This window comes from Micromys minutus (assembly GCF_963924665.1).
Source record: "Micromys minutus genome assembly, chromosome: 19".
NCBI classification, from domain to species: domain Eukaryota; kingdom Metazoa; phylum Chordata; class Mammalia; order Rodentia; family Muridae; genus Micromys; species Micromys minutus.
The window spans coordinates 12113570-12139972 of NC_137954.1; the positions used below are offsets into that span (position 1 = coordinate 12113570).

At 43.7% G+C, this 26403-nt stretch overlaps 1 protein-coding gene across 3 annotated transcripts in view; it reads left to right on the top strand.

The window, feature by feature from the left end:
• Nucleotides 1-673: 673 nt before the first annotated feature.
• CYP20A1 (cytochrome P450 family 20 subfamily A member 1) overlaps nt 674-26403 on the top strand; it is a 36672-nt gene continuing 10942 nt past the window's right edge. Inside the window, exons 1-8 of one of the 3 annotated variants that reach the window (XM_080932767.1) lie at nt 674-792; nt 4844-4893; nt 5596-5762; nt 7145-7284; nt 13696-13863; nt 18037-18115; nt 21067-21182; nt 22830-22884. In XM_080932767.1, the coding sequence (XP_080788893.1) occupies nt 721-792; nt 4844-4893; nt 5596-5762; nt 7145-7284; nt 13696-13863; nt 18037-18115; nt 21067-21182; nt 22830-22884 (847 nt within the window). In that variant the 5' untranslated portion in view covers nt 674-720. Of the gene's footprint in view, nt 817-3439; nt 3482-4843; nt 4894-5595; nt 5763-7144; nt 7285-13695; nt 13864-18036; nt 18116-21066; nt 21183-22829; nt 22885-26403 lie in introns of those variants that run through there. The other 2 variants (XM_080932766.1, XM_080932768.1) reach the window with 2 other exon arrangements.

Consider the following 26403-nt stretch of genomic DNA (forward strand, 5'->3'; position numbering starts at 1 on the left):
CAAATGTGTCGCCCAGCCAGGTTTATGTGGTGCTAGGGACTGAAGCCAGGGCGTTATACATAACTAGAAAAGGACTCTTATCAATCTAACTCCCCGGCCTCTTGTTCTCAGGTTTACATAGAAGAAAAGGTAGCTTACGAAATCCAAGGAATTTATCTCAAATCATCAGTAACAGCCGGAAATCCTATCCACCGTCTGCCACCGTGGCTAGCGCCCTTAATTCCAGAACCAGGAAGGCAGAGGTTAGTCTCTGTTAGTCCGAAGCCAGCCTGGTCTACATAGTTCCAAGCTAGTCAGGGATACTTAGTGATATCTTGTCAAACAAACAAAAACAACAACAACAACAACAAAAAAAAAAACCCACATTCACTGGAATGCTTTTGAGCAATAAGGGGCATCTAACGGTGCTTAGCTCTTCAGCCATGCAGGTGTCCTGGTTAGCCTGGCTGGGGTCATGAGTCGCACTGAAATGTAGCAGCGAGACCACTTGGTGCAAGCGGCCTGTGTTCACAGCTTGCCTCTAGCCAGGCCAGGGTGGGACCCGGGTCTGGAGGTTTCCGTGTGGCCTGGGGAGCAGTTGCCGGCAGAACCGGGGCGACGCCCAGCGCGGGCGTGGCGGGGCGACCGCGGCTCCTATTCGCCGATCTCCGGATGCCACCTCCCTCCCCAGCCGCGGGCGCCACCGCGGAGCGCCAGGCCGGGGACGGCGGGGGAGCAAGCATGCTGGACTTCGCCATCTTCGCCGTGACGTTCCTGCTGGCGCTGGTGGGAGCGGTGCTGTACCTCTACCCGGTAACCTCCCACGCGGGATTCGGGGTGCGCCTGCGCCGCGAGTACCCGGGCTGCCCGTCTGCGGGGGGTGCTCGCGGGGAAGTCACGTGGCGCATCCCTGGCGTGCGTTCCCGGTGCGCATGCGCTCTGTGGTCGCTGGGCTGTGGTCCTGGGCGGGTCCCGCGGTCCTTGTGACCTGAACGGGTTTTCAGAGGCGGCGATCAAGTACCTTGGGTGTCTTTGGGGGACATTAGCTCCATCAGACCCCAATCCCGTTTGCTGCCACATCAGGGAAGAAACACCTTCTAACATTTCCTGCAGCCCCTGCATCTGCCCCGTCTCCACTGGTGGAATGGGCGAGCTGAGCTCCTCAACCCAAATTCTGTTCACCTGTCCTATTCAAAGGGGAAACTCTCAAGACTCAGAGTTAGTGGTTAAGGAAACATCCTTAAAGTGTATTGTATAAAGCCGGGCGTTACGTATATCTGTAATCCTAGCACGGGTTGGAGTGTGGGGAGGTGGAGGCAGGAAGATGAGTTGGGAACTCAAAGCCCACCCTTAACTACATCAAACCCTGTCTTTAAAAGAATGTATATATATGTGGTGGCTTTATGGGGAAGTGGAAAGGTAGTGAACAGCCCCGGGTAGACTCGTGGTGACGGAGATGCTCCTTAGAAGTGTCCTGTTGAGAGAACTAGTGATGAATTAGACTAATGTAGAAACCACGCCTGAACTCATGAGAAAACATGAATATGAAGAGGGTGAACGCTCAGGCCTTCCCGGAGTACGAGAACTGTGTCCTAGTGAGCTGGATTCATGTGGCTGGAGCAAATGTAAAGCCAGACAGGGAAGATAGACAGGTGTAAATGTCCGAAAAGCTATTCGAAGGACTTACAGTCTGCGTTCTACTGGAAGGTTTCAATAGATTAATGGCTATTTTAGTTTTAAGAAAAACTGGGAACGCTGTGTCGAACCTGTAATCCTAGCACTTGGATGGTGGAGGCAGGAGAGTTCAAGGGTTTCCTCCAAAATGGACCCGAGTTCCAGGCCAGCTTGGATCACATGAACCCTCTTCTTAAATTTTAAACTTTGTATACTAGAAATAATTTTTTAAAATATGCTGCAAAAATCTTCAATTTATTCCTTTTAAAGAAATGCCAGTCCACGGTGGGATGAGCTGATGACCTAGCTGAGTGTGCTGACGGGTACTAAGTACCGGAGCTTCTTTAGAGTTTTGCCCTACTCCCTAACAATTCATTCAGCCCTTAGAGTGGTTCGCATCCCCAGTGAGACTGTTGAAAAACCTAGATTTTCATTTACGAGTGGTTATCAACTCAAGATAGCTTTTGGGTTAGGGGAGGGAGTTTGTGTCCACTTCTCTCAGTGCTGGGACACCATCTGAGGCTTACCATGAGCACCAGCACCCTCTGTGAGCTCATTTGTGCCTTGGCCCTGCGATGTTTAGATGACCTTGTGTCCTCGGTTTCTCCATCCTCTTTGGCTCTTAAAATCTTTTCGTCTCCTCTTCCGAACCTGAACCTGAGGGGGGCGATTTGATTGGAGACGTCCTGTTTAGGATGAAGTCTTCTAAGTTCTCTCTGCATTGTCTGGCTGTGGCTGTGTATTTTTTCCCATCTGCCGCAGGAAGCGTCTCTGATGGTGGCCGAGCAAGCCAGTGGTCAGTGAGTACAGCCGAATGTTGTTTCGCATTTTATTGTCTTGTTCCTTAAGCGGAACAGTAGTTTTTGGCTTTCTCTAGCACCCAGACCCACCTAGTCTCAGGTTCTTGACCAGTGTTGGGAATGGGTTCCATCTCCTGGAGTGGGCCTTGACTCTAAGTCTTGCAGGCAAGTCATCACTGTAGGTCAAGGGTTTTGTAGCTGGGTTGGTGTTTATCTTTCTCTTTGGCATCATGCAGAGCATCTTCCAGTACCCTGAACACTAGGGAGTGTTCGGTGTATGTGTGTCTTTAACAATAGGGTCTGACCATTAGTTGTGTCAAGAAACCAATAGCCTGGGTTGTTCGGGGACGCGCATGTCATATCGATGTGACTCATTCTGGTACCGAAAGCTTCATTTGGGGACTAGAGGTGGCCAGCTGGAATGCTGCCTCCTCTGTTACTTGTTTTAAATTGCCTTCATATACATATTGTATTTTAGGAAGCTTCTACTATGTATTAGGTTCCCATATGACACCTCAGATGGCCCGGAAATTTAGCTGGTTCTCTTCCTATTCCCTCCCTTGGCCCCTCTCTCCTCCCTGCCGTTTGATCCTCCTATTGCAGTCTTCCTCATGCATCCATCATCCATTCGTCTGTCTGTCCGTCCATCCATCCATCCATCCATCACTTTCTATTCTATTTCCCCTTTCTAGAGAGATGCCTCCCTCCCCGACAGTCTCTTCCTCTCTACCTAACCTCTTTGGTTCAATGGACTGACTGTAGCTTGCATATTAAAAATGTCACAGCTAACATCCACATATAAGCAAATTCACACCGTATTTGTCTTCCTGAGTCTGGAAAAATTGCCTCATTCAGGACAATTTTTTCCCCTTTAGCTTCCATTTACCTGTGAATTTCATGATTTCAGATTTTTAATGTCTGAGTAATTGTGTGAATGTAGCACATTTTGCTTTTCATCCACTTCTGGTCGACAGCAATCTAGAACTCTCGGCTGTTTCGGTTTCTGACTGTTCTGAAGAGAACAGCGGGTGAGCGTGGCCGTGCAGTCTCTGTGGGAGCACAGCTAGATCTTGAGGCAGGGTGGTTCCTAGCTTCCTGAGAAGCATTCACATTGATGTCACTTATTCCCACCTCTTCAGCTTGAGCTGCCATTTATCTCACTGATCCCGGCCATGCTGATAGGTGTAAGGTGAAATCTCAAAGTAGCCTTGATTTTCATTTCTCCAATAACTAAGGACATTGAATGTTTTTAAAGTGTTTCTCTACACTTTATGTTGTTTTCTCTTTGGAGAGTTCTGTTTAGATCAGTACCCCATTTTTTAAATTGTGTTACTTGATTTCTTTATATATAATTTTGTGAGTCCTTTATATATTTTGGATAACAGCTCTCTATCAGATTTGTAGTTGGTAAAAGCCTTTTCCCATTCTGTATAGCCTGCTGCCTTGTCAGAATGATGGTGTGTTTCACCATACATGAGGGGTGTGTGCAGGAACACAAGGGTGGGGAGAGGGATCTGGGTGGCTGGTGGCCTTATCCACAGCACACACCTGGAGCACCTGGCAGTGGCGGGTGCTGATATAAGCAGTTGGTGGGTCCCTGAGAGCAGGCCAGTGGAATTACTGACAGGGTTAGGGTTAGGGGTCCAACAGACAAGTCACCGTTGGAGTGATGTCACTTACCTGCTTCCTTGACCCACAGGGCCTGTGGTACTCCAGGAAGTGCCTCCTGGAGTTGGCAGATGAGACTTTGTTTTTTTTTTTTTTTTGAGGCAGGAAATTGCTATGTGGCGTTGTCCGGCTGTGAACGAGATCTTCCCTCAGTCTCCTAAATGCTGGGATTCCACATCTGGGCCGTCATGCCCAACTTTGGTTTACTATTTGACTAGAAAGAGCATGTTTATTTCAGAAATGAATTATAAACTAGTGAGCCCCACAATGCTAGTGAGAGATCTTGCTTCAAAAGTCATGGCACACAGCATTTGAGGACAACAGTAGTGTTGATCTCTGGGCTCTACGTGCATGTGCACATACACCCACATACATGGACCAGTAGCTGAACATTTATCTGTGCACTCGCACACGCAAGCATGTGTGTGCTCACACACACACACACACACACACAGAATATGCATGATATGGTTAACTGATAGTAGTTTAAAATTCTCAGAATATCTTTTGAAAATTTGGCAGTGGAAGAATATGAAAGCAATTCTTTTCTACACCAAGAGCCTATTAGTTTTGCTTTGATGTAGAGTCCTGAGATTCGGCTGCATTGTAAAGCTGTTTAAGGTCCTGGAGATGTCTTGTTTAAACCTGTAGAGCTTTTAAGATCGTGACAACTCACCACACGCTACTAAGCCATCCTATTGTTGCTGTTCTTTTCCATTTAGGCTTCCCGAAAAGCTTCAGGAATTCCAGGGCTTACGCCAACTGAAGAAAAGTAAGGACATTTGTTTGTTTTATGATCTAGAGATCTTAAATGTTTCTTCCTTTTTGGCATTAAAAGAAAACTATAATTTGTGTGGGGGGGGGGTTGTTTGTTATTTTGTTGTTTGTTCTGTTGATGGTGCTAGGGATGGAACCCGAGGCCTCAGAGCATGGTAAGCAAGCGCTGTGTCTCTGAACCACAGCCTGGGCCTAAACTATGTTTGTAAATTACTCGTTTTATTTGAATATTTGTACTTTCTATTTATACCTCTGGGAATACATCCTGCCCTTCATTAGTCCTGAGAGGGAAGAGAGCGATTGCTTCCCCTTTCTTGCTCAGAGAAAGCTGAAGATAAGATAGAAATTAGATAGGGGAAAGAAAACTTTGAGGCTAATCCTAGGGTTTCCTCGGGCTGCGAGCCTGGCTGCGGCTGTCGGATGAGTGGCCGTTTGCGTAGTTCTCCTGGGTTGTGTCACATGTTCCTTGTGTTTTCACAACACAGTTTCATGAGTTCTCAAAGTCCTCAAAAAAATTCACATCTTAATATAATTACAGAAACAGTGGGGCGTTGAATCTAACCGGGTTTGGGGTTTTTCAGTAATTTAAGGTTTATGAGCTTTTATCTCTTGGCACAGTTAACTCAGAGACAGCTACGAATGGCCTTCTGACTTTTCCAGGTTACACTGATTAAATTACATGTCTGTCTTTTGTCAGAGACGGCAATCTTCCGGACCTTGTGAACAGTGGAAGTTTGCATGAGTTCCTGGTTAATTTGCATGAGAGATACGGTCCTGTGGTCTCTTTCTGGTTTGGCAGGCGTCTTGTGGTTAGCTTGGGCACTGTGGATGTACTGAGGCAGCATTTCAACCCCAATAAGACTTGTAAGTTACGTTTTCTTTCTCCTCAGCTGACCTCTACCTTTGAAGACTAAATGTTTATAAAGAAAGAATGCTGTTGGATAGGAATATCTAATGTGTATTGAAAGCTTTGAACTGTGTGTTAGGTGTGTATTAAAGTCTTGGGTGTTTCATTTAATAGGATACAATGGTATGAAGTTATTTTTGTCTTTAATTTACACATATACATAACCCACTTCTATTGTAAATTACACCAGGGTTCTTTTGAGGGGACCTGAGATAATAGTTCTAGAGTCCATCTGGAAGGGTTCACATATGTCAGCAGCTAGGAGAAGCCTAAGGAATATTAATGAGAGAAATAGCTGAACTGTCACATGTACAAGTCACACGTAACACTCGACTCACTCAGTGATAGAATCACCATGCAATACTGCCGGAGTGCTTACTAGGTGAACAGGCAGCACGCAGGGAAACTGCATTTCTATAACAGGATAAAGGCTGTGGATATTTCTGAGAAGACTGAGTCACTTTTCAGAAAAAAAAATTAATCCTTGTTTTATTCATCATATCAAAATGCATTTCAGAGCTGGAGGAAAATTCAGTTGATTCAGTACTCGATGCATAGACACTCGGCCTGTGCTTGATCCTCGGAGCACACACAGAAAGCCAGGTGTGGTGACACGCTCTTGTCATCGCAGAATTGGAGAGGAAGCAGTTGCTGGGCTCACTGGTCAAATCGGCAAGTCCCTATGTTGTTAACAGGGGCATTTAGGATCCCAACTTTTTAATATTTTTCCATGTTAGAATTGTTTTCAGAAACGTGTATATGCACATGTACAATATAGGTACTAAGGGGTAGAAAGAGAAGAAAAACTGGCATCAGCTGATTGTCTAACACTTGGAAACGACACACAGTGTTATCTATTTGGCCTTCAAATTAGTGTGTGTGTGTGTGGGGGGGTGTGGCTCAGGTGTTAGGAGTACTTCCAGAAGACCCAGGTTCGGTTACCAGCACACACGGACGCTCACAACTGCTTGAGCTACAGTTCTAGAAGACGAAACACTGTTTTTCTGGCTTCTGCCTGCATGTGGTACACAGACATACATGCAGGCCAAGAACCCAGGCCAACAGGAAAAAGAAAAGAAACTGTCTAAAAACTGGTACTGGTGCTCGTAGACCTTTTGCTGGCCTGGATGAAGTACATCAGGGATCTGGATCAGGACAGTGTTGCCCATTTGTATTGACCCTTGACCTGTCCAGATATACAAAGTTATCAGTGGCGTTGTGGAAAGATTGCTGTGCTCTGTGCTGCCCCCCTTTACCCCTCTGACCTCTGATTGCTTTTGACTACTTTTTCTTTTGAATGGTTATTTTAATATAGAAATCCCGAATCTATCTGTTTCAGCGGACCCATTTGAAACCATGCTGAAGTCATTACTAGGCTATCCGTCTGGTGGGAGTGGGAGTGAGGACCACATGAGGAGGAGACTGTATGGAGATGCTCTGACAGCTGCTTTGCACAGTAACTTCCCTCTCCTGCTCAAGGTAAGGTAGGGCTTGGTCTGGGTGTACTGGGTACACAGCGATGTTGACAGCGTGTGGACTACTGAGTATAGACAACCCTCTTTATAGAGTGTAGACAACCATGTTCACAGAGTGTAAACAAACCTCTTTACAGCATCTCTACACTCTCGGTATACCTTATGTTTACCACTCTTCTCTTACCCATTTTTTAAAGCTGACTTTTAAAAGATTTATTATTATTATTGTTGTTGTTGTTGTTGTTGTTGTTGTTAATGATTATAGGTAGGTGTACATGTCTGCTTGTGGGAATGTGCACCTGAGTGCGGGTACCTGCAGAGGCCAGAGGCATCAGATCCTCTGGCACTGGAGTTACAGTGGTTGTGGGCCACTGGACATGAGTTCTGGGAGCTGAAGCCAGGTCTCTGGAAGTGCTCTCAGCTGCTGAGCCGTCTCTACAGCCTCTCTGGGCTGATTTTTATTCTCCTGAACTGTGTTATAGCTCCAAAGAGGTGTCGTTTACCAGTTGATTCGTACATTGTTTTCAGGACTCTCTCTCCCACCCTCTGTCTGCACATTCCCCTCCCCTGTGTGTGTATCTGTGTGTATCTTTATGTGTCTATGTGTATGTGTGGGGGTGATGTATGTGTGGGTTGTAGGGGAATGTGGGGTATGTGTATGTGGAGTATATGGGAGGTGTGTATGGGTGTGCGTATTTATGAATATGTGTGTGGGGTGTGTGGAGTATATGTGGTGTGTGTATGTGGTTTTGTGTATGTCGTGTGTGGTGTATTCATGTGAGTGTGTGGTGTGCATAAATGCATTAGGTTGGTCCTGGGCGTCTTCCTTGATCAAGTAGGACTTCTCAATGAAGCTGGCTCTGGTGATTTGGCTAGTCTAACTAGCTAGCTTGCTTCAGGATTCCCTGTCTCTGCCTCCTGAGTGCTGGGATAAAGTTGGCCACCATTTATGTGGGTGCTGGGATTCCAAACTACATCGTCACACTCTAAAACGCCACTGAGCCATTTTCCTGGCCTCTCAGGCCAGACTCTTGAGGCAGTGTTGCCTGAGCGTGATCTGAGCGCACATGGGATTCTCATGGAAAGTTCAGCTCACTGGGTTCCACTCGGACATGCTGAGTCATGCTGAGTCTCTGGAGAGGAGCCCAGCATCTTCAGGAAGTTCTGCAGTTGGTTTACAAAGTCTGGGTACAGCACTAGCCCGTAGGAGTAGTCACTTTTTGTTGCTTTGGGAAAGTCCCTGGCAAACACTTTAAGGGAGGCAGAATGTATTTTGGTTGATGGCTTTGAGGCTTCTGTCTGTGCTGGCTGGTCCGATGCTCTGAAGCAGGAAGAAGCCTGCTGGGAGAGCAGGTGAAGGAACTGCTTACCTAAAGCGGCCAGGAAGCAGGGGTGCGACGGGGTGGGGCGGGGCAAGTACACCTTACAGACCTCCCCATAGCCCATGAAGATGAACTTAAATTCAGTGCTTCATGGTACAGCCTCAATACCGCACTGTACATGAACTTTCTGGGGGACATCTCATATTCAAGCCTAAACAAACCATTTCCTTTTCGTGCTCAAAGGCTCTTAGCTGAGCTGTGTGTGTTGCTGGACAGCTTCCTGTACTTACCTGCATCCTTATCCTCCACTGCCGGCCACTCCAACGCCTGTGCTTGCCGCACACGTTCCTGCTACCTGAGTCCCTAACATGTGAGCTCTGCACCTTCCTCATGCCTTACCATTCTCTTGACCATCAGCTTTTGGGTTTTTTCCTCTCCCCCTTTACAGTGCTGGTATTAATGCTAGGACCTCATGCATCTTAGGCAAGTGATCTGTTTGTTGCTTAGCCCTAAGAATTCTTCCTTCAACCTAAAGCTAAGCCACTCACCTTTGACCTATTAAAATAATTGAATTTACCAAGATAACGGTAAATTTCTTGGTTAAAAAAAAAAAAAGCAAGAAAACATGGAAGCTAACTGTATAAATAAATCATCATTTCAGCATGTATTAATATGTGTATTAATATACATTATTGGAAATCATAGGAAGGCTGTTTGATACTAGTCTGAGTAGTTTATGGAGGCCCTGTCTCAGAAAAATAAGTAGTATTTAAATAAGGTAAAAAATAGGTAGTAAGTAAGTAAGTATTGTGATAAATGGAGACGTGGCCCAGGGCTTTTTCACCAGCGTTCTCCATGTAAACTTTCCCCTCCATATTACTTGTTTAAATTATTTTCTTTCCTCGCAGAGAGCACACGCCCTACTAATCAGCTATAACCTCACCCTTTAAAGTTCTGATTCAGGTCAAGGTTAGTGCTTTTCTTCATTTCTTTCCTTTTGTGATCTCCTTTAAAGGCAGCACTTGCTTGAGTTGCTGGTCTTGAGTGGCGAGAGTGTGTTCTCACATTTGACCTCTTAGGTTTTGTTACATTTTCACATCTGTCTTCATGGGGAAAAATTGGTGTAGATGTTTCTTTTCTTTATTCCTTTTTCTCTTTCTTCCTTTCTTTTTTTTTTCTTTTTTTCTTTTTTTTTTTTTTTGTGATTTCGGTTTATTTGGTTGGTTTAGTTTAGTTTTCCCAGACAGGGTTTTTCTTTGTAGCCTGGCTGTCCTGGAGTTTGCTTTGTAGACCAGCTGTCCTCAAATTCGCGGAGATGCCTCTGCCTCCTGAGTGCTGGGATTTAAAGGCGTGCACCACCACGCCTAGCATCCTTAATGCTTCTGTCGGGTGTTGGTACCAAGGTTCTTGAAGCCTCGTGAAATGAAGAGGAAAGTGTGTCGTGTGTGTGTGTGTGTGTGTGTGTGTGTGTGTGTGTGTTCGATTTGTCTTCTGTTGACTATACATTTGTTTTGCTGGCAGTCTAGATAAACACGTATATAAAGAAAATACTTAACTTTTCTTTTAGCCTAAGAAATGGTTTTGACTCTTTTAAGAAAAATAAGTATCCAAAAGCATTTAACACATTTCCAAAATAACTCTCAAAAAAAAAAAAAACCTACCATAAAAAAAAAAAAAAGATGTCAATACCATATGGCTTTATGAAAGAATGTCTACATTTTTCACTTTTTTATTTTTAAAGGTTTCCAAGTTTTAAATAAACTGCTAGCAACATTTTTTCTTGCATAAAAGTATGTATTTATTATCTGGGGATGGATCACATATAATAATTTTTTGAACAAAAAATGACTTTTACAAATACACACACACACACACACACACACACACACACACATACACACACCCACTTCAAGAAGGAAAGTTTTTCCACAGCTGGTAACATTATTTTCTCTTCCTTCTATAACCTCTGAGTTGTCATCAATAAGATTCTTTTCAAGATTTATTTATAAATATGTAGCTTGCATGCATGCATATCTGGATACCATGTGTGGGTCTGGTGTCAGAAGAAAGGGCATCATGTCCCTTGAAGCAGGAGTTAAGGCAGGTTGTGAGCCATGCGGGTGCTGGGAATTGAACCTGAGTATTCTGCACAAAGGTGTGCTCGCAGCCCCTCGAGGGGACCCCTCGGTGTGTTTATTTGCCATTCGTATATGATTTGGGTGAACTTTGAGGTCGTTTGCCCATATTTTACTTTATTATCTGTCACTGTGTTCCAAGAGCTCCTCCAATGACGTGTGTGCCAGGCTCTTGTGAGATACACATTCCCAAGGCTCTTCTAGCTCCGTTTGCCTCGGAAGAGCAGATGTTCTGACTTGAACTAAATAGTACTTACTGACTTTTTTTTTCATGGTTGGTGTCTATTAAGATCTCAGCACCTTTCTCCGTCTGCAGGCTGTAGGTCTTCCTCATACGTTTTCAGCTTACCCCTGTAGACTGTGGGTTTGGTTAAGGTTTTCTCACAGGCCTGCTCATTTGTTAAAAGGTGGTCCCATTGAACTTTCCAAGGACTTTTTTGTCAGCCATGTGTTGGGTCGAGCTCATCCTTGTCTCTCCGTTAACTGTGTCTACCCCAGAGTCTTGCTCACTCATAGGAACCCAGACATACTGCCTTCTGACTTTATGTGTTCACGAATTCACGGATGGCTCAGCGCTGTCTGCTTAGAGCCACTGCTGAATGTATCTGGTGAGGCTTTATTTTTAGTCCTGTGTTTTTCTGCTCAGAGCTCTTTATTCGGTTTCCTCTAAAATGTGCCTTTTTGATTGATGGCCATTATTTGCTGAGACTTCATTAGCCTAGTTTTCTTTTGTTCTTTGCCTACAGTTTAAGTTAACTAATGTAAAAGTCTATTTTTTCCATGTTTTGGAAATTTATATATATATACTTTATTTTATTGAGAGTTTTTTTTTCTCTCACATAATATATATATATATATATCATGGTTTTCCCACCCTCCACTCTTCCCAGAACCTCCCCCACTTCCCTCTCATAGAAAATCCACTTCCTTTCTGTCTCATTAGAAAACAAACAGGCTCCTAAGAGATAATAATAAGACATACTAAGATGAAACATTACTGTCTGAAGGAAGCGAGCCCCACAGAAAGGCCTATTCTTCTCTGGTCTGCGGCGTTTCCTTGGGGTGTTTATTTCCTGTGGATCAGTGTGCTTTCTCCTTTGTAAGCCTCCTGTTTCTGGAATTCAAGGCTGCCCGCTTGACTTGCAGGAGGCAGCTCTGAGAACCTGGATTGTTATTAGCTGCTCATTCAGTCTTTCCTAAACTGTCTTTGTGGACTCTGAGGTATCTGTCCCCACATCTTAGTGTCCAGCTATGGTTCTGACAGATTCACCACAAAGCTTGACGGCAAGAGAAAAGGAGGAAAAGCTGGGGCGGCGGCTGCTGTACAAACATTTAATCCCAGCACTCAGGAGGCTGGACAGGACAGATCTCTGCATTTAATGCCAGCTTGGTCTACAGAGTGAGTTCCACAAGAGCCAGGGCTACATAGAGAAACCTTGTTTCAAAAAACCGAAAACAAGAAACGAAAAAGAAAAGGAAAGCGCTGTCTCTGGTTGTAGACTGGCTTTGTGCTGGGAGCCCCTTACCTATCATCTTCTTTATATCCAATCTTAACTTTTACTTCCTGCCTGCACAGATGTTTGTGTCTGCCAGATGTGAAAGCTGAGGGCCTTCAGGTCTCTCTGAGCCTGTGGAGTGAATAGACGCGCTGGTAATAAGTCACCCCCACCTAGGAGCGTGCTCTGGACGCCTAGTGAATTCTCCCAAATTCATGCGGAGTCAGCTCTCACAGAAGTTCTTTTTCTCTGCTTGTCAGCAGTGGCAGCGCCTGGGTCAGACGCAGCTCCAGTTTTCTGTGTTAGACTCTCATCCTGGACAAGGCAGAGCTGGACTATATGGGATTCTATCACAGTTCTCCAAACACTGTGCAGTGTAAAACTCAGAAATGATTTTCAGAACTCTCCTCTTAATATTTCTAGAGCAGCTAGAAATCCTTCGGCGAAGAGAGACTGCTGTATGCGGGATTATTTTGTTGGTGGCGTGAATTTGATGTTTTTATTGTGTCTGTAGTGCTAGGGATTGAACTCAGGACCTGATGCATGCCTGGAGCTGCACAGTATTGTGTTTTAATTCAAACCAAAGTTATTGTAAAAAAATGTCAACTTGACACATTGGAATCCTTTTAAGGACTAACTCTTTTTCCAAAGGCGGAGTTTATACTCCAAATGATCCCTATAAGGAGGTATATACACAGGAGAGGTAAATATTCTTATATTGCATATTTATTCTCCTTACAGAACTTAATTGTAATTCCTTAAGAAAAGAAGGCATAGCTCTGGTATGTGTCTTTGCACATACTGGTTCAGAAAGCCTTTACTGTTTCATGTGACATGGGTCTAATCATCTGTCACAACCGTGCAGAGTAGGAAATGTTGTCCCAGATCAGCTGGGGAGCGTCTGAACTTCAGGTTAGGCAAATGGCTACAAGTGAGTGCTCCGGAAAATCAAGGTTTTTTTTCTGCTTTGCTGTAAAGTTTGTAGTTTTTACTACATAGTCTTTATTTCACAGGGGGTTTGATAAATCTGTGGGGCTGACAGAAGCTCTGAAAGGTTCTTTTTAGAGCAATGTCCAGCACTTGGACATAGTCACATTTTGTGGGTTGAGTCATAGCCGCTTTGGTAAATCTCTACCGTTTGAAATTAGACATTAAGATTTTTTAAAATTCTGCTTGAAGTCTATTAGATGTAAAAAAAAAATTCCATCCTGAATGTTTAGCTTATATTTTCTGAGTTTAATACTGTGAGTTTATTCTGTCTTATTTTAGAAATCAGTTTTTTTTTTTTTTTAACTAAAGCTAAGGCCCAATCATTGAAGATTGAGGTCGAGACAGCCAGAAATGCCTGTGTTCTTAACTTGGTTACACAGTTTATAATGACACAACCATCTTACTGAATCCCTTGTAAGATTTAGAGAACAAAAAAGAAAGTGTTATTTTTCTGTTTGTTTGTTTTTTTCAGCTTTCCGAAGAATTATTAGAGAAATGGCTGTCCTACCCAGAGGCCCAGCACATACCTCTGAACCAGCATATGCTTGGCTTTGCTTTGAAGTTTGTCACACGAATGGTACTGGGTAGCACGTTTGAAGATGAACAGGAAGTTATCCGATTCCAAAAGATTCATGGCACAGTGAGTTGAGGAAAAAATTCAAAATGATTCTTTCATCAGGCCAAGGAGTTGAATGCTGACTTCTGAAGGTGTGTGTGTGTTTGTGTGTGTGTGCACACACGCGTGTTCATTTGTATGTCCGTGTATCTGATGATATCTTCCTCTTATCTGTTACATCTTATTTTGAGACAGTACCTCTCCCCAAGCCCTGAGCTCATCAATTATCTAGACTGACAGGCCAGGGAGCTCCTAGGCTCTGACCATCCTTTCAGCATAGGGCTAAGGTGTGGGCCACCATGCCTGGCTTTTTATGTCGGCGCTCTGGTTTTCACGTTTGTATTGCAGACATCTTACCAACCGAGCCATCTTCCCAGATGTGTGCCTTAAGATTTAAGCATCTTCTTTTTTATCTAAAATAATTGGTGCTGGGGTGGGGGAGGGAGTGATTTTTTTTTCTTTTTAGGTACATACTTTTCGAAATGTAAAAAGTGTATGATTAAAGAAAAAATTAAAGCGTGATCAGTATGTTATAAAGTAATATTAAATTCTAGAAGGAAGAGAAAAGCCAAAAGCAGATAGAACGAGATTGTGTCCTACATAGGAAGAAGTTCAGCGCAGTCACTGGAGCACGAAGATGCTCATGAGATGGCCGTGATTAGCAGCTGGTCGAACTCAGTCTAAATTCAGTAACACTGTTGCCTACACTCACATGTGGTGTTTTTAAATTAGTTTCAACATGAGATTAACATATCTTTTGAAATCATATTTAGGTCATGAACCCTACCACTTCTCAGATTTGAGAAATTATTCTTTACACTATTTAAGTCTACAAGAGATTTTTTTTTTCTTTTCTTTTTCCTTTTGTTTTTTTGAGACAGAGTCTCACCATGTAGCCCAACTGTCCTGGACCTTGCCATGTAGACCAGGCTAGCCTTGAACTCACAGAGCTCTCCTTGCCCCTACTGGAATCAAAGACATGTACCACCACACTGGATTTAATAGTTAAAACAATGTGTTCTAAACAAAAATCAGCAGGAACTGAAGGTTACTACCCTGTCACTATTTAATACATGTGTCTTGTTGAGTGCACATATATGTGTGTGCATGTGTATGTGGAGGCCAGAGGACAACTTCCAATACCACTGTCAAGAATGTCATCTGTCTCTTGAAACAGGGTCTTCTCACTTTTCTGGAGCTTACCAGTCTGTCCAGCAAGGGACCCTCCTGTCTCTGCCACCCCAGTGCTATGATTACAATCCAGCATCACCATACCCACTGTCCTAGTCAGGGTTGCTATTGCTGTGACAAACACTATGAACAAAAGCAAGTTGGGGAGGAAAACGGTTTATTCCGTCATTGAGGGAGGTCAGGAAAGGAACTCAAACAGGGCTGGAACCTGGAGGCGGGAGCTGATGCACAGGGCATGGAGAGCGCTGCTTACTGGCTTTCCCTCCTGCATTCTTAAGAACCCAGGACCCAACCAGCCCAGGGATGGCACCACCCACAATAGGCTGGGCATATTGCTCACTAATTAAGAAAATACCTTACAGCTGGATCTCATGGAGGCATTTCCTCAGCTGAGGCGCTCCCGCTCTGATGGCTCTAGCTTATGTCAATTTGACATAAAACTAACCACTTAAAAACATTTATTTTTGCTGGGCAGTGGTAGCATATGCCATTAATCCCAGCACTCCTTAGGCACAGGCAGGCAAGTCTCTGAGTTCAAGGCCAGCCTGGTGTACAGAGTAAGTTTCAGGTCAGCCAGGGCTACACAGAGAAATCCTATCTCATAACACACACAAAGGATTTTTTTTTTACCTATTTGTTTATATCATTAGCTTCATTAGCTCATGCACCTCTATGTGCAGCGATGCATGTTTGTACACATGGTGTTGGAGTTACAGGGATTTTGCCTGTTATAGGGATGCTGGGTTCCGAACTCTGGTCCTCATGATTGCAGAGCCAACACTCTTAACTCCTGAACCTTTTCTCCAGTCCTCAGCTTTTCCGTGTGGGAGTCAGGCTCAGGTCCTCGGCTTCTCCGTGTGGGAGTCAGGCTCAGGTCCTCGGCTTTTCCGTGTGGGAGTCAGGCTCAGGTCCTCGGCTTCTCCGTGTGGGAGTCAGGCTCAGGTCCTCAGCTTTTCCGTGTGGGAGTCAGGCTCAGGTCCTCGGCTTCTCCGTGTGGGAGTCAGGCTCAGGTCCTCATGCCGGTAAATGATTTGTCAGCTGAGCCATCTCCAGTTTTTGCTCATTTAACTGTTACAGTCAAGTACTCTGAAATGCGCACATTAATAACTTTTCTGGGGCTTCATTTATTTAATATTTATTCATTTATTATATATAAGTGCACTGTAGCTGTCTTCAGACACAACAGAAGAGGGCACCAGATCTCATTACAGATGGTTGCGAACCACCATGTGGTTGCTGGGAATTGAACTCAGGACCTCTGGAAGAACAATCTGTGCTCTTAACCACTGAGCCATCTCTCCAGCCTGTTTTTTTGTTTGTTTGTTTGTTTGTTTTTTTGTTTTGTTTTGTGTTTGAGACAAGGTTTCTTTGTGCAGCCCTGGCTGTCCTGCAACTCACTCAGTAGACCAGGCTGGCCTCGAACTGAGATCCTCTTGCTTCGACCTCCTGAGTGCTGGGAGTGAAGGTGTGTGTCACCACTGCCTGACTTACTTGACTTGTAGTAATTTTAAGGTGGTATTAGAAACACTTGATTAAACTATTATTTTAAAAATAATCACCCATTCATTAGTGTGTGTTTTCTTTTCTTTTTCCAGAGTTTTTGAATTGTTACTAAGGATTTGTTTTGAAATTTCCAGATTTGAAAGTATTTTTTCTGTTTATTGTCTTCAAATCTTAAACTAAATTTTAACATTTGCTGGGCTTCGGTTAGTGTTTATCAATATCTCCAGGGAAATAAAGTTTGATAATTACTTGTGATTTATTTAATGCCCTTCTATCTGAGGGGATAAGATACGTATAATAAAATATGTATCTGTTGCTTTTGGTCTCTGTTTCTTTTTCCTTCTCCTCTCCTTTTTTGGGGGGTGGGTTTGAGTGTATTGAGGAACATATGGCAAGGGTTTTATGTAGCCCAGGATGGTCTCTATGTAGCCAAGGATGGCCTTGAATTTCTGATCCTCCTTCCTCCATCAGGGAAGGGCCCACCACACGCAGGTTTTCTTCTTGCTGGGGAGCCAATCCAATGCTTGGTAAATGAGCCAGAAAGGTTCTCTGCCAACCAACCTCAACCAACACACATCCTCAACCCCATGTGCTGCCAACCAACCTCAACCAACACACATCCTCTACCCCATGCGCTCTGCCAACCAACCTCAACCAACACACATCCTCAACCCCATGTGCTGCCAACCAACCTCAACCAACACACATCCTCAACCCCATGTGCTGCCAACCAACCTCAACCAACACACATCCTCTACCCCATGTGCTCTGCCAACCAACCTCAACCAACACACATCCTCTACCCCATGGCTGCCAACCAACCTCAACCAACACACATCCTCAACCCCATGCGCTCTGCCAACCAACCTCAACCAACACACATCCTCAACCCCATGCGCTCTGCCAACCAACCTCAACCAACACACATCCTCTACCCCATGGCTGCCAACCAACCTCAACCAACACACATCCTCAACCCCATGTGCTCTGCCAACCAACTTCAACCAACACACATCCTCAACCCCATGTGCTGCCAACCAACCTCAACCAACACACATCCTCTACCCCATGGCTGCCAACCAACCTCAACCAACACACATCCTCAACCCCATGCGCTCTGCCAACCAACCTCAACCAACACACATCCTCAACCCCATGGCTGCCAACCAACCTCAACCAACACACATCCTCTACCCCATGGCTGCCAACCAACCTCAACCAACACACATCCTCTACCCCACGTGTGTTGCTTTTAAGAAAGTTTTCACTTGCCATCTGAAATTAGCTTGAAAGAGCCTTGATTGAAATCATTAAAAAAAATATCTGAGTCCTGTGCTCAGAAACTGTGGACCAAATGACCCACTAAAAAGGAAGGACCTAAGATGCTCAGATGCTGCTAAGGGAGGAGCTCAGTACTGAGCAGTTTTATATCACTCAACATTAACAAGTAGGAAGTCCGTACACTATGCAGTACTTACATGCTTTCTTGTTTCTTGTTTTTAGGTGTGGTCTGAGATTGGAAAAGGCTTTCTAGATGGGTCACTTGATAAAAACACCACTCGGAAAAAGCAGTATGAAGAGGGTAAGTTTGGCCACCACCCCCTCCCGCTTGGTTGCTCAAGACAGGGTTTCTCTGTGTAGCACTGGCTGTCCTGGAAATCACTCTGTGGACCAGGCTAGCTTTGAACTCAGGATTAAAAGGTGAGCATCACCATGCATGCTTGGCTAGCTCGGCCACTTCTAATTAACTGGTTTTGGAGTAGTACATGGGTGGCAGGTAGTCCACCTTAGATCTAGAGCCAAAGTCTCACCTTCACATCTTGATATGTATTCAGAGATTCAAGCCATGATTTTAGTTTCCTTATCTCTCTGGTCATTGATCATCTGTATTTTCTCTGTACTTTTTTTTTCTACACTTCATTCAGTGAAGGTTTTTCTTTGGTGAAAGAGAGAAAAAGCATTATGCACTGTACAGTGAGTACACAATATATAACTTGTGGAAAGCATGGGGACAGTAGAAAGGCATTCAGTCGTGTGTATTATAAATAGTAAACAAGGGGTGAAATTGTCTAAAAGATGAAAATATTTGCAAAGTTGTGAAAAATCTTATTATATTTGCTCTGCATGTGTGTTTTGCCTGCATGTACATCTGTGTACCACCAGCATGACTGGTACTCACAGAGGCCAGGAGAGAGAGTCTAAGTTTTGGCAGTAATTTATAAAAGTTTTATATATAGGGGCTGAAGAAATGACTTAACATTTGTTTACATCTGAGTATCCATGTTCTGAAGATCACAAACACCTGTAATCCCAGCTCTGAGGAACCTGATATTGTCTTAGTCAGGGTTTCTATTCTTGCACAAAACATCATGACCAAGTAGCAAGTTGGGGAGGAAAGGGTTTATTCAGCTTATACTTCCACATTGCTGTTCATCACCAAAGGAAGTCAGGACTGGAACCCAAGCAGGTCAGGAAGCAGGACCTGATGCAGAGGCCATGGAGGGATGTCACTTACTGGATTTTTTCCCATGGCTTGCTTCCCCTGGCCTGCTCAGCCTGCTTTCTTATAGAACCCAGCTCTACCAGTCCAGAGATGGCACCACCCACAATGGGCTGGGCCCTCCTCCCTTGATCAGTAGTTGAGAAAATGCCTTACAGCTGGATCTCATGGAGGCATTTCCTCAACTGAGGCTTCTTTCTCAGTGATAACTCCATCTTGTGTCAACTTGACTCAAAACCAGCCGGTACAGATTTCCTCTTAACCTCTGAAGGCACCTACACACACTCACACATGTGCACACAGACATAGGGCTGGGAGACCACAGCTCGGCTGGTGATGCTCTGGCCTCTCAGGCATGAGGACCTGAGTTCAGATTCCCAGCAGCCATACAGTCTGCGTGCGGTGGTGCACAGTGTAACGCCAGCACTTGACGGGGCAGTAGATGAGGCAGTGGAATCCAAGGATTTGCCGGACAGCTGGCCTAGCCGAAACGCCACCTCTATGTGCAGGGAGATAAGGTGCCAGGCTGTCAAACGGCTCAGTGGGAAGCTGCTTTCTGGGCAAACCTGACTCTGATGTCTGGTATCTTCTTCTGTCACTCCTGTCCTTAAGTTCTGAGCCCAGAGCTCACTGTCTAGAGGAGACCAGCAAGCCAGAAAGCCCCAGTGACTGCCTCAACCTCCCCAGTGCCTTCTTCTTTCCATAAACGATGGGATATGGATAAAAGTCCTGTTGTAGTTAAGCTCTGGTTCTTCCTCTAAGCCCTGTGCTCACAGAAATAAGACTCAGACTCAAGATACATACATACATACATACATACATACATACATACATACATATATACACACACACACACATATATATACACACACACACACACACACACACACACACACACACACACACACACTATAGATACGCTGGCCATATAGCTAGGCTCTACTCTGAGTACCAATTATTTTAACCTACATTCTGACCATGGCTGGTTACCTGTGCTCGGGTACCATGGGTTCATCTCATTACATCTTTCCAGAGGGCTTCCCATGCCTGGCTCTGTCTCAGAATCCTTACTCCTCCCAGATGCCCCTCCTTCTGTTTCTGGCCTAAGCCATAGGCCGTGGGCTTTTTCATTGACAGGTGATGCATCTGTACAATACATAAGATATTCTCCATAAGCCTCTTGCTTGCATAGTAGACATATTACTGAGCAATCCAAGCCCCATGTGTTCTGACCTGCTTCATTTTCTTTTTTGGAACCAGTCAGGGTGATCAAAATACAGATCCTGCACAGTGGTACACATGTGTGGTCCCAGCTACTTGGAACACTGCAGCAAAGGACCACCACTTTGAGTTTGGGAGTTAGAAACCCATCTCCTTGGTTTGAGGAGCCATGGAGTTAAGAAGACAGAATTTAGAAGGATCGATAGTAATGGAGTGATGTGTGTGTTTTGAGGCCTGTGTGGTGTTACATTATTTACCTTTTTTCCCGGGTAGTAATAATTTAAATGTTTCTTTAAAATCATTTACTCCCAGAATTGCATATAGGTATTTTATGTGCCTTTGTTTATTGGTTTGCTTGTTTGTTTTTCAGGGCAGGGTTTCTGTGTGTATCACCAGCTGTCTTGGAATTCCTTTGTAGTTTCTTTACAATCAACTACTCCTTGAATTGGATATAGTTATTTATTTATTTGTTGATTGATTGATTGATTGATTGACTGATTGGTGTTTCAGGACATGGTTTATGGTTTATCTATGTAGTCCAGACTGTCCTAGAACTGGATTTTTAAACTAGGTTGGCTCAAACTGACAAAGATTTACTTGCCTCTGCCTCTGCCTCTTGAATGTGTCTGAAATTTAACACAAAAAGAAAGAAAAAAAATATGATCTAAATATAAAATTTCCTTAAAAATTATTGGTTACTGTTTTTAAAGTTGTTGTTCCACATGTGGTAACATTGGACAGAATTATTCTTAGGAGGCTTAATTTCCACAAATGCTTATATTGTGATTTTTAAAAATTTTTTCTTTTTTAAGCTATCATGCAATTGGAATCTATTTTAAAGAAAATCATAAAGGAACGAAAAGGAGGGAACTTCAGTCAACATACGTTCATCGACTCCTTAGTGCAGGGAAACCTTAACGAGCAACAGGTAATGAGATCTTAATTGGTTATGAAAAGGTCACATGTACACAGAGCGCTTCTCTTTCAGAACAAATGGCCTTCAAGAAGTCAGGGTGTCTCACTTGTTATAGGTAGTCAGCGTCCCATGAGTTCACCTCCTGAAGCTGCTATAGAACAGTTAAAGTTAGAATAAGCAAACATCAAGCCCAAACGGTGTGTTCAGAGTGTACGTGAACCTTGAGGAGCTCAGGATGATGGCCCACGTGACCAGCTGTGGCAGGGTAGCCCATTCAGTGCATGTCTGTGGTATTCCCAGGCAAGAGTCAACCTTGGTATCCTTGCCGCTCCAGCTCATTGTAAAACTCCCAACATGGCACACACAATCTCTGGTAGGCAGAAGTTTCTGGATGTGAGTTTGTGCAGAAATTGAATTAGGTTCTGAGGACCATGGCAGGCACTTCCTTACGCCCAAGGCTTTGGTGTTGCACCAGGCTACACCATAAAAATAGGACTGGAAAGGTTTGTCTGTCATGAACCTGTAAGACTGCTAAGAAATAAATGATTGTTGCATCTAAAAGTGGTAACTCACACTGTTAATCCCAGCACTCAGGAGGCAGAGGCAGGCTAATTTCTGTGCATTCTAGGACAGAGACCAGCTCTGGTAAAACAAAGCATTGCAAGGTAGGATCTGTCCATGAGAGGGTTAGGGTTAGGGTGAGAGCAACCAGAATACAGTGTTCATGTCTGATTGTCAAAGGACAAACTTCACTAAGAATGACAGAAATGAAGGTGAAACTGACACACGTAAGAACTTTAGAGTTTTATTTGTCCTTTTTTTTAGTATGTAAATGTGTGGGCCTCTTCGAGTTTATGTACACCATGTGTGTGCAGGAGCCCTCAGAGGCCAGAAGGGGGTGTCAGACCTCTAAACTGATTATTACAGGTGCTTGGGAGCTGCCCAGTGTGGTTGTTTGGAACTGTAAGAGACTTAGCTACTTGGAGACTCCCTTGAATGAGACGAGAGATCAGAGTTCGATGCAAAAGCAAGAGGTTTATTAATCCTGTGCACTGGGGCGGCCTACATCCAGAGGAGAGGCAGTACTGTTTTTATACACTTGATACAGTGATGGTGACCAGGCATGCAAGCATTGACTTTTAAGTAGATTGGCTGCTGCCAACGTGGATTGCATGTCCGGACCTATGCCCTAGATTCCAGGGGCTGCCCAGATAAGACATTCCTCCCTGGGAAGAAGTAATGGGCTGTGTATCGAGGCCCTTCCCCTACACTCTGGGGAGGCCACCAGATAAAGTTGAAGCACTCTTTCCTGGAGGGTGTGGGACTGTAAAAGCCCTCAGGGGGAGAGGAGCTGTAAGGAGAGTGTGGGACTGTAAAAGCCCTTAGGGTCCCTCACAACAGACCCTGTGCACAGGAACCTTAACTTGTGCAAGAGCAGTGAGGGCTCAGAAGTGCTGAACCACCCCTCCCTCTGGCCCAGCAGCCCTTACCCTAGATTGATTCTCTCATTACACAGGTGAAGACCTAGTAAAGCAATAACAACATATCCCCCTCCCCCACTTTTTGTCCAGCCTGATTTTATACTCTAGATCCTCTTAGTAGAGCCCGGTGAAGGCCACCTTGTATCTCAGACTTTCTGAACTCAGTTTGGTTTTGTAGATCCTGGAGGACAGTGTGGTGTTCTCTCTGGCCGGATGCATGATAACCGCAAGGTGTAAGTACAAATCGACCTCTGTCTCAGACGATAACCAAACTGACACCGGTGGAGCTCTTCTTAAAAAACGAAACTCTACGAGAATCCCAAAGTAGTTTCCCTTCCTTGTTTAAAAAGCTTGCTTCCCGTGGTGTTCCACCCCACCCCCACCTCACCGTGTATTCAATTTCATGTTTGAAAATTGCCTTAAAAAAATCTGAAACATTTTATGGATTGTGAATTCAGTGCCTTTCAAATGGCCGGCTGTCAACACCTTTCCTGAAGGAGTGAAGAGCCTCCTTTTGCTGCTGCCCCTCCCCCTCCTTTGGTGCTAAGGGTTGATCCAAGTCTCTGTCCCATAGATAAACAGTCCCCACTAAGTCACAGCCAGGCCTCTTGCTGTTTTCCATCAATTCTGAGTGTTTACTCAGGACTCTGAAATGGCTTGGAGTTTACAGAGATCAGGATTTGAAAGAACTCTTTTGGAACTGTAGATGATTTCTATTTAAAATCCTAGATGTGTGACCTTCACCAGTTTGCACATCAATACAGTATTTATATTATATTTATAAAAAATGCTTATAAACATAAAAATGCATAATATAAAATGATCCCAGGAAGTATTCAGGCACCCGCTTAAAATGTAGAAAATTCTATGTTTACGTAAGGACTTCATTATACATCTTCATTTCAGTCAAAGTTTTTGGTGAGACTGGTGAGGCATGCCACACATTTCTTAACACCTAGGTGTTACTGAGTGTCTTAGTCAGGGTTTCTAGTCCTGCACAAACATCATGACCAAGAAGCAAGTTGGAGAGGAGGGGGTTTATTTAGCTTATACTTCCATATCGCTGTTCATCACCAAAGGAAGTCAGGACTGGAACTCAAGCAGGTCAGGAAGCAGGAGCTGATGCAGAGGCCATGGAGGGATGTTGCTTACTGGATTTTTTCCCATGGCTTGCTCAGCCTGCTTTCTTATAGAACCCAGCTCTACCAGTCCAGAGATGGCACCACCCACAATGGGCTGGGTCCTCCCCTCTTGATCAGTAGTTGAGAAAATGCCTTACAGCTGGATCTCATGGAGGCATTTCCTCAACTGAGGCTCATTTCTCTGTGATAACTCCAGCTTGTGTCAAGTTGACACAAAAACAGCCAGTACACAGAGTAAATGAAATATATGCAGATGTGTCAAAGATAATTACTCAACTATTTTAATTTTTTTGCGTTTATTTATCTTTTGTAACAATGGGCACATGCCACAGTGTGGGCCTACAGTTGGAGTTCAGCTTACCATGTAGGTCCCAAGGATTGAACTTGGGTCTTTAGGCTTGCTGAGTCAGTGCATTTACCTGCTGAGCCATCTCACAGCCTGTCAACTTCTTTATTCTTTTAGTGTGCATTTGTTTGTTTTAAGTCTATATAACAATAAAGTTGTATCTTTGCTAAAGTTTTTTTTAAAAATGTCATTAACCTGGGTATGGTAACACATGTCTAAATCCCAGTACTGAGGAAGGTGAGTTTGGAGGATCACACTTTCCAGGCTAGCCAGGGCCACACCAGTCTAAAAACAGAAACAAAACTGAGTTTATTATACTGTGCACTCCACAAAAAAAAAAAAAAAAGGTCATTTCAAAGAAAGAATTAAGAGATAAATCTCATTTTTAGTTTTTAGGGAGAGTTTATAAAGAGCATTGCTGTTTATTTCTTTGTATATAGGCTGTGATTTTGTAAAAAAGTGTGTTTATTTTACAAGTTATTTTAAGTATCTTAGGGTTTTACTGCTGCAAACAGACACCATGACCAATGCAAGTCTTATAAAGGACAACATTTAACTGGGGCTGGTTCGTGGGTTCAGAGATTCAGTCCATTATCAAGGTGGGAGCATGGCAAAGTCCAGGCAGGCATGGTACAGGCAGAACTGAGAGTTCTACATCTTCACCTGAAGGTTGCTAGCAGAATAGTCACTCTCAGGCAGTTAGGACGAGGGTATTAAAGCCCACACCCACAAGGCTACACCTTCTAATAGGGCCACTTTCTGGGCTGAGCATATACAACCCATCATAGTATGTGTACCCCATATTTGTCTCTGTTGCCTGGGGAAATCAGAAGAAGGCTTCAGATCCCAAAGAGTTACCACTGGTTGCTGGAAATCAAAGCTGGGACTTAGGCAAAAACAAGCCATCTTCCCAGCTATGACTTAAAAAGGCCTCCAGAGTTTTGGAAAGGCCTGGAACCTTAAACTGAAGTTCTCATCGCTCCATTTATTAGCCTTGGGGAATTGCTTACCGATTTCTGTATTCTCTGCTTTTCTAAACTTAGTTATTTCCAGATGGCTCTTATTTGTTTGTTGTTTGGTTTTTGGGTTTTTTTTTTTTTTTGAAGATTTATTTACTTTTAGTTTATGTGCATTGATATTTTGCCTGCATGTCTGTCTGTGAAGGTGCGAAATCCCTTAGAATTGGAGCCACACACGGTTGTGAGCCACCATGTGGGTGCTGGGAATTGAACCCAGGTCCTCTGGAAGACCAGCCAGAGCTCCTAACCATTGAGCCATCTCTCCAGCCTCTATTTCTTTTGTTTTTTGAGGCAGGGCTTTTGGGTAGCCCTGGCTGTCTTGGAACTTGGTTTGTGTAGATGGATCTTAAGATACCTTTCAGCTAAGAAATTATATCTAGTTATATTTACAGAACATTAAATGCCTACAAATGTTTAAGCTATTTCCAGTCATACGTTTTGCATTTTAAAACAACTACCACCCAAACATTCACACACAAACACACACATACACAACCCCACCACCAACAGTGATTGAAATTAAGTATATATACATACACATATGTTTTATTAATTTTAAGTAATAATGGAGTCAGCAGGACATATAGGTGACTACTCTATGCAAATTTTTATTAATCCTTTCAGTGGTATATAGAAATATAGTGTAAACCTGTACTGCATGTTTTCATATATTTTGTAAATTACATGTTTACATATCATGTCAAGCTACATAAAGTTGTGGTGCACACCTTTAGTCCCTATACTTGGGAGGCAAAGGCAGGTAGATCTCTGGGAGTTTAAGACTAGCCTGGTCTACAGTAACATGTCCGGGACAGCCATGGTGTGCAGGAAAGTTAAAACATAACCAGTTACTCTTGAATAATTGAGTTACCCAATGGCTATTGATTTTTTTAGAGGCAATAACTGAATCAAACAGACATTTTTAAAAAATTAACTTTGGGTTTTGTAAGTGTAGCTTTTACCACTTGCCTTGCACGCACAAGGACTTAGTTTGATCACCAGCACTGTAATAATTAATGATGGTGATGATGATGATGATAAGTTAATTTGAGTCATTCCTCACCCTAGAAAAACAATAACTATAAGAAGTAACCAATACTCTATACATGCTTCAAAGCAGAACTGTAGCTACTGTTGCTGAATGTAGTGACTGTTTGCTGATATATTGGAATGCCTAGGCAGCATAAGCCACTTTGTTTCCTCTTTTCTTTGATCCATTTACCATGTAAAAATAACTCATAAGCC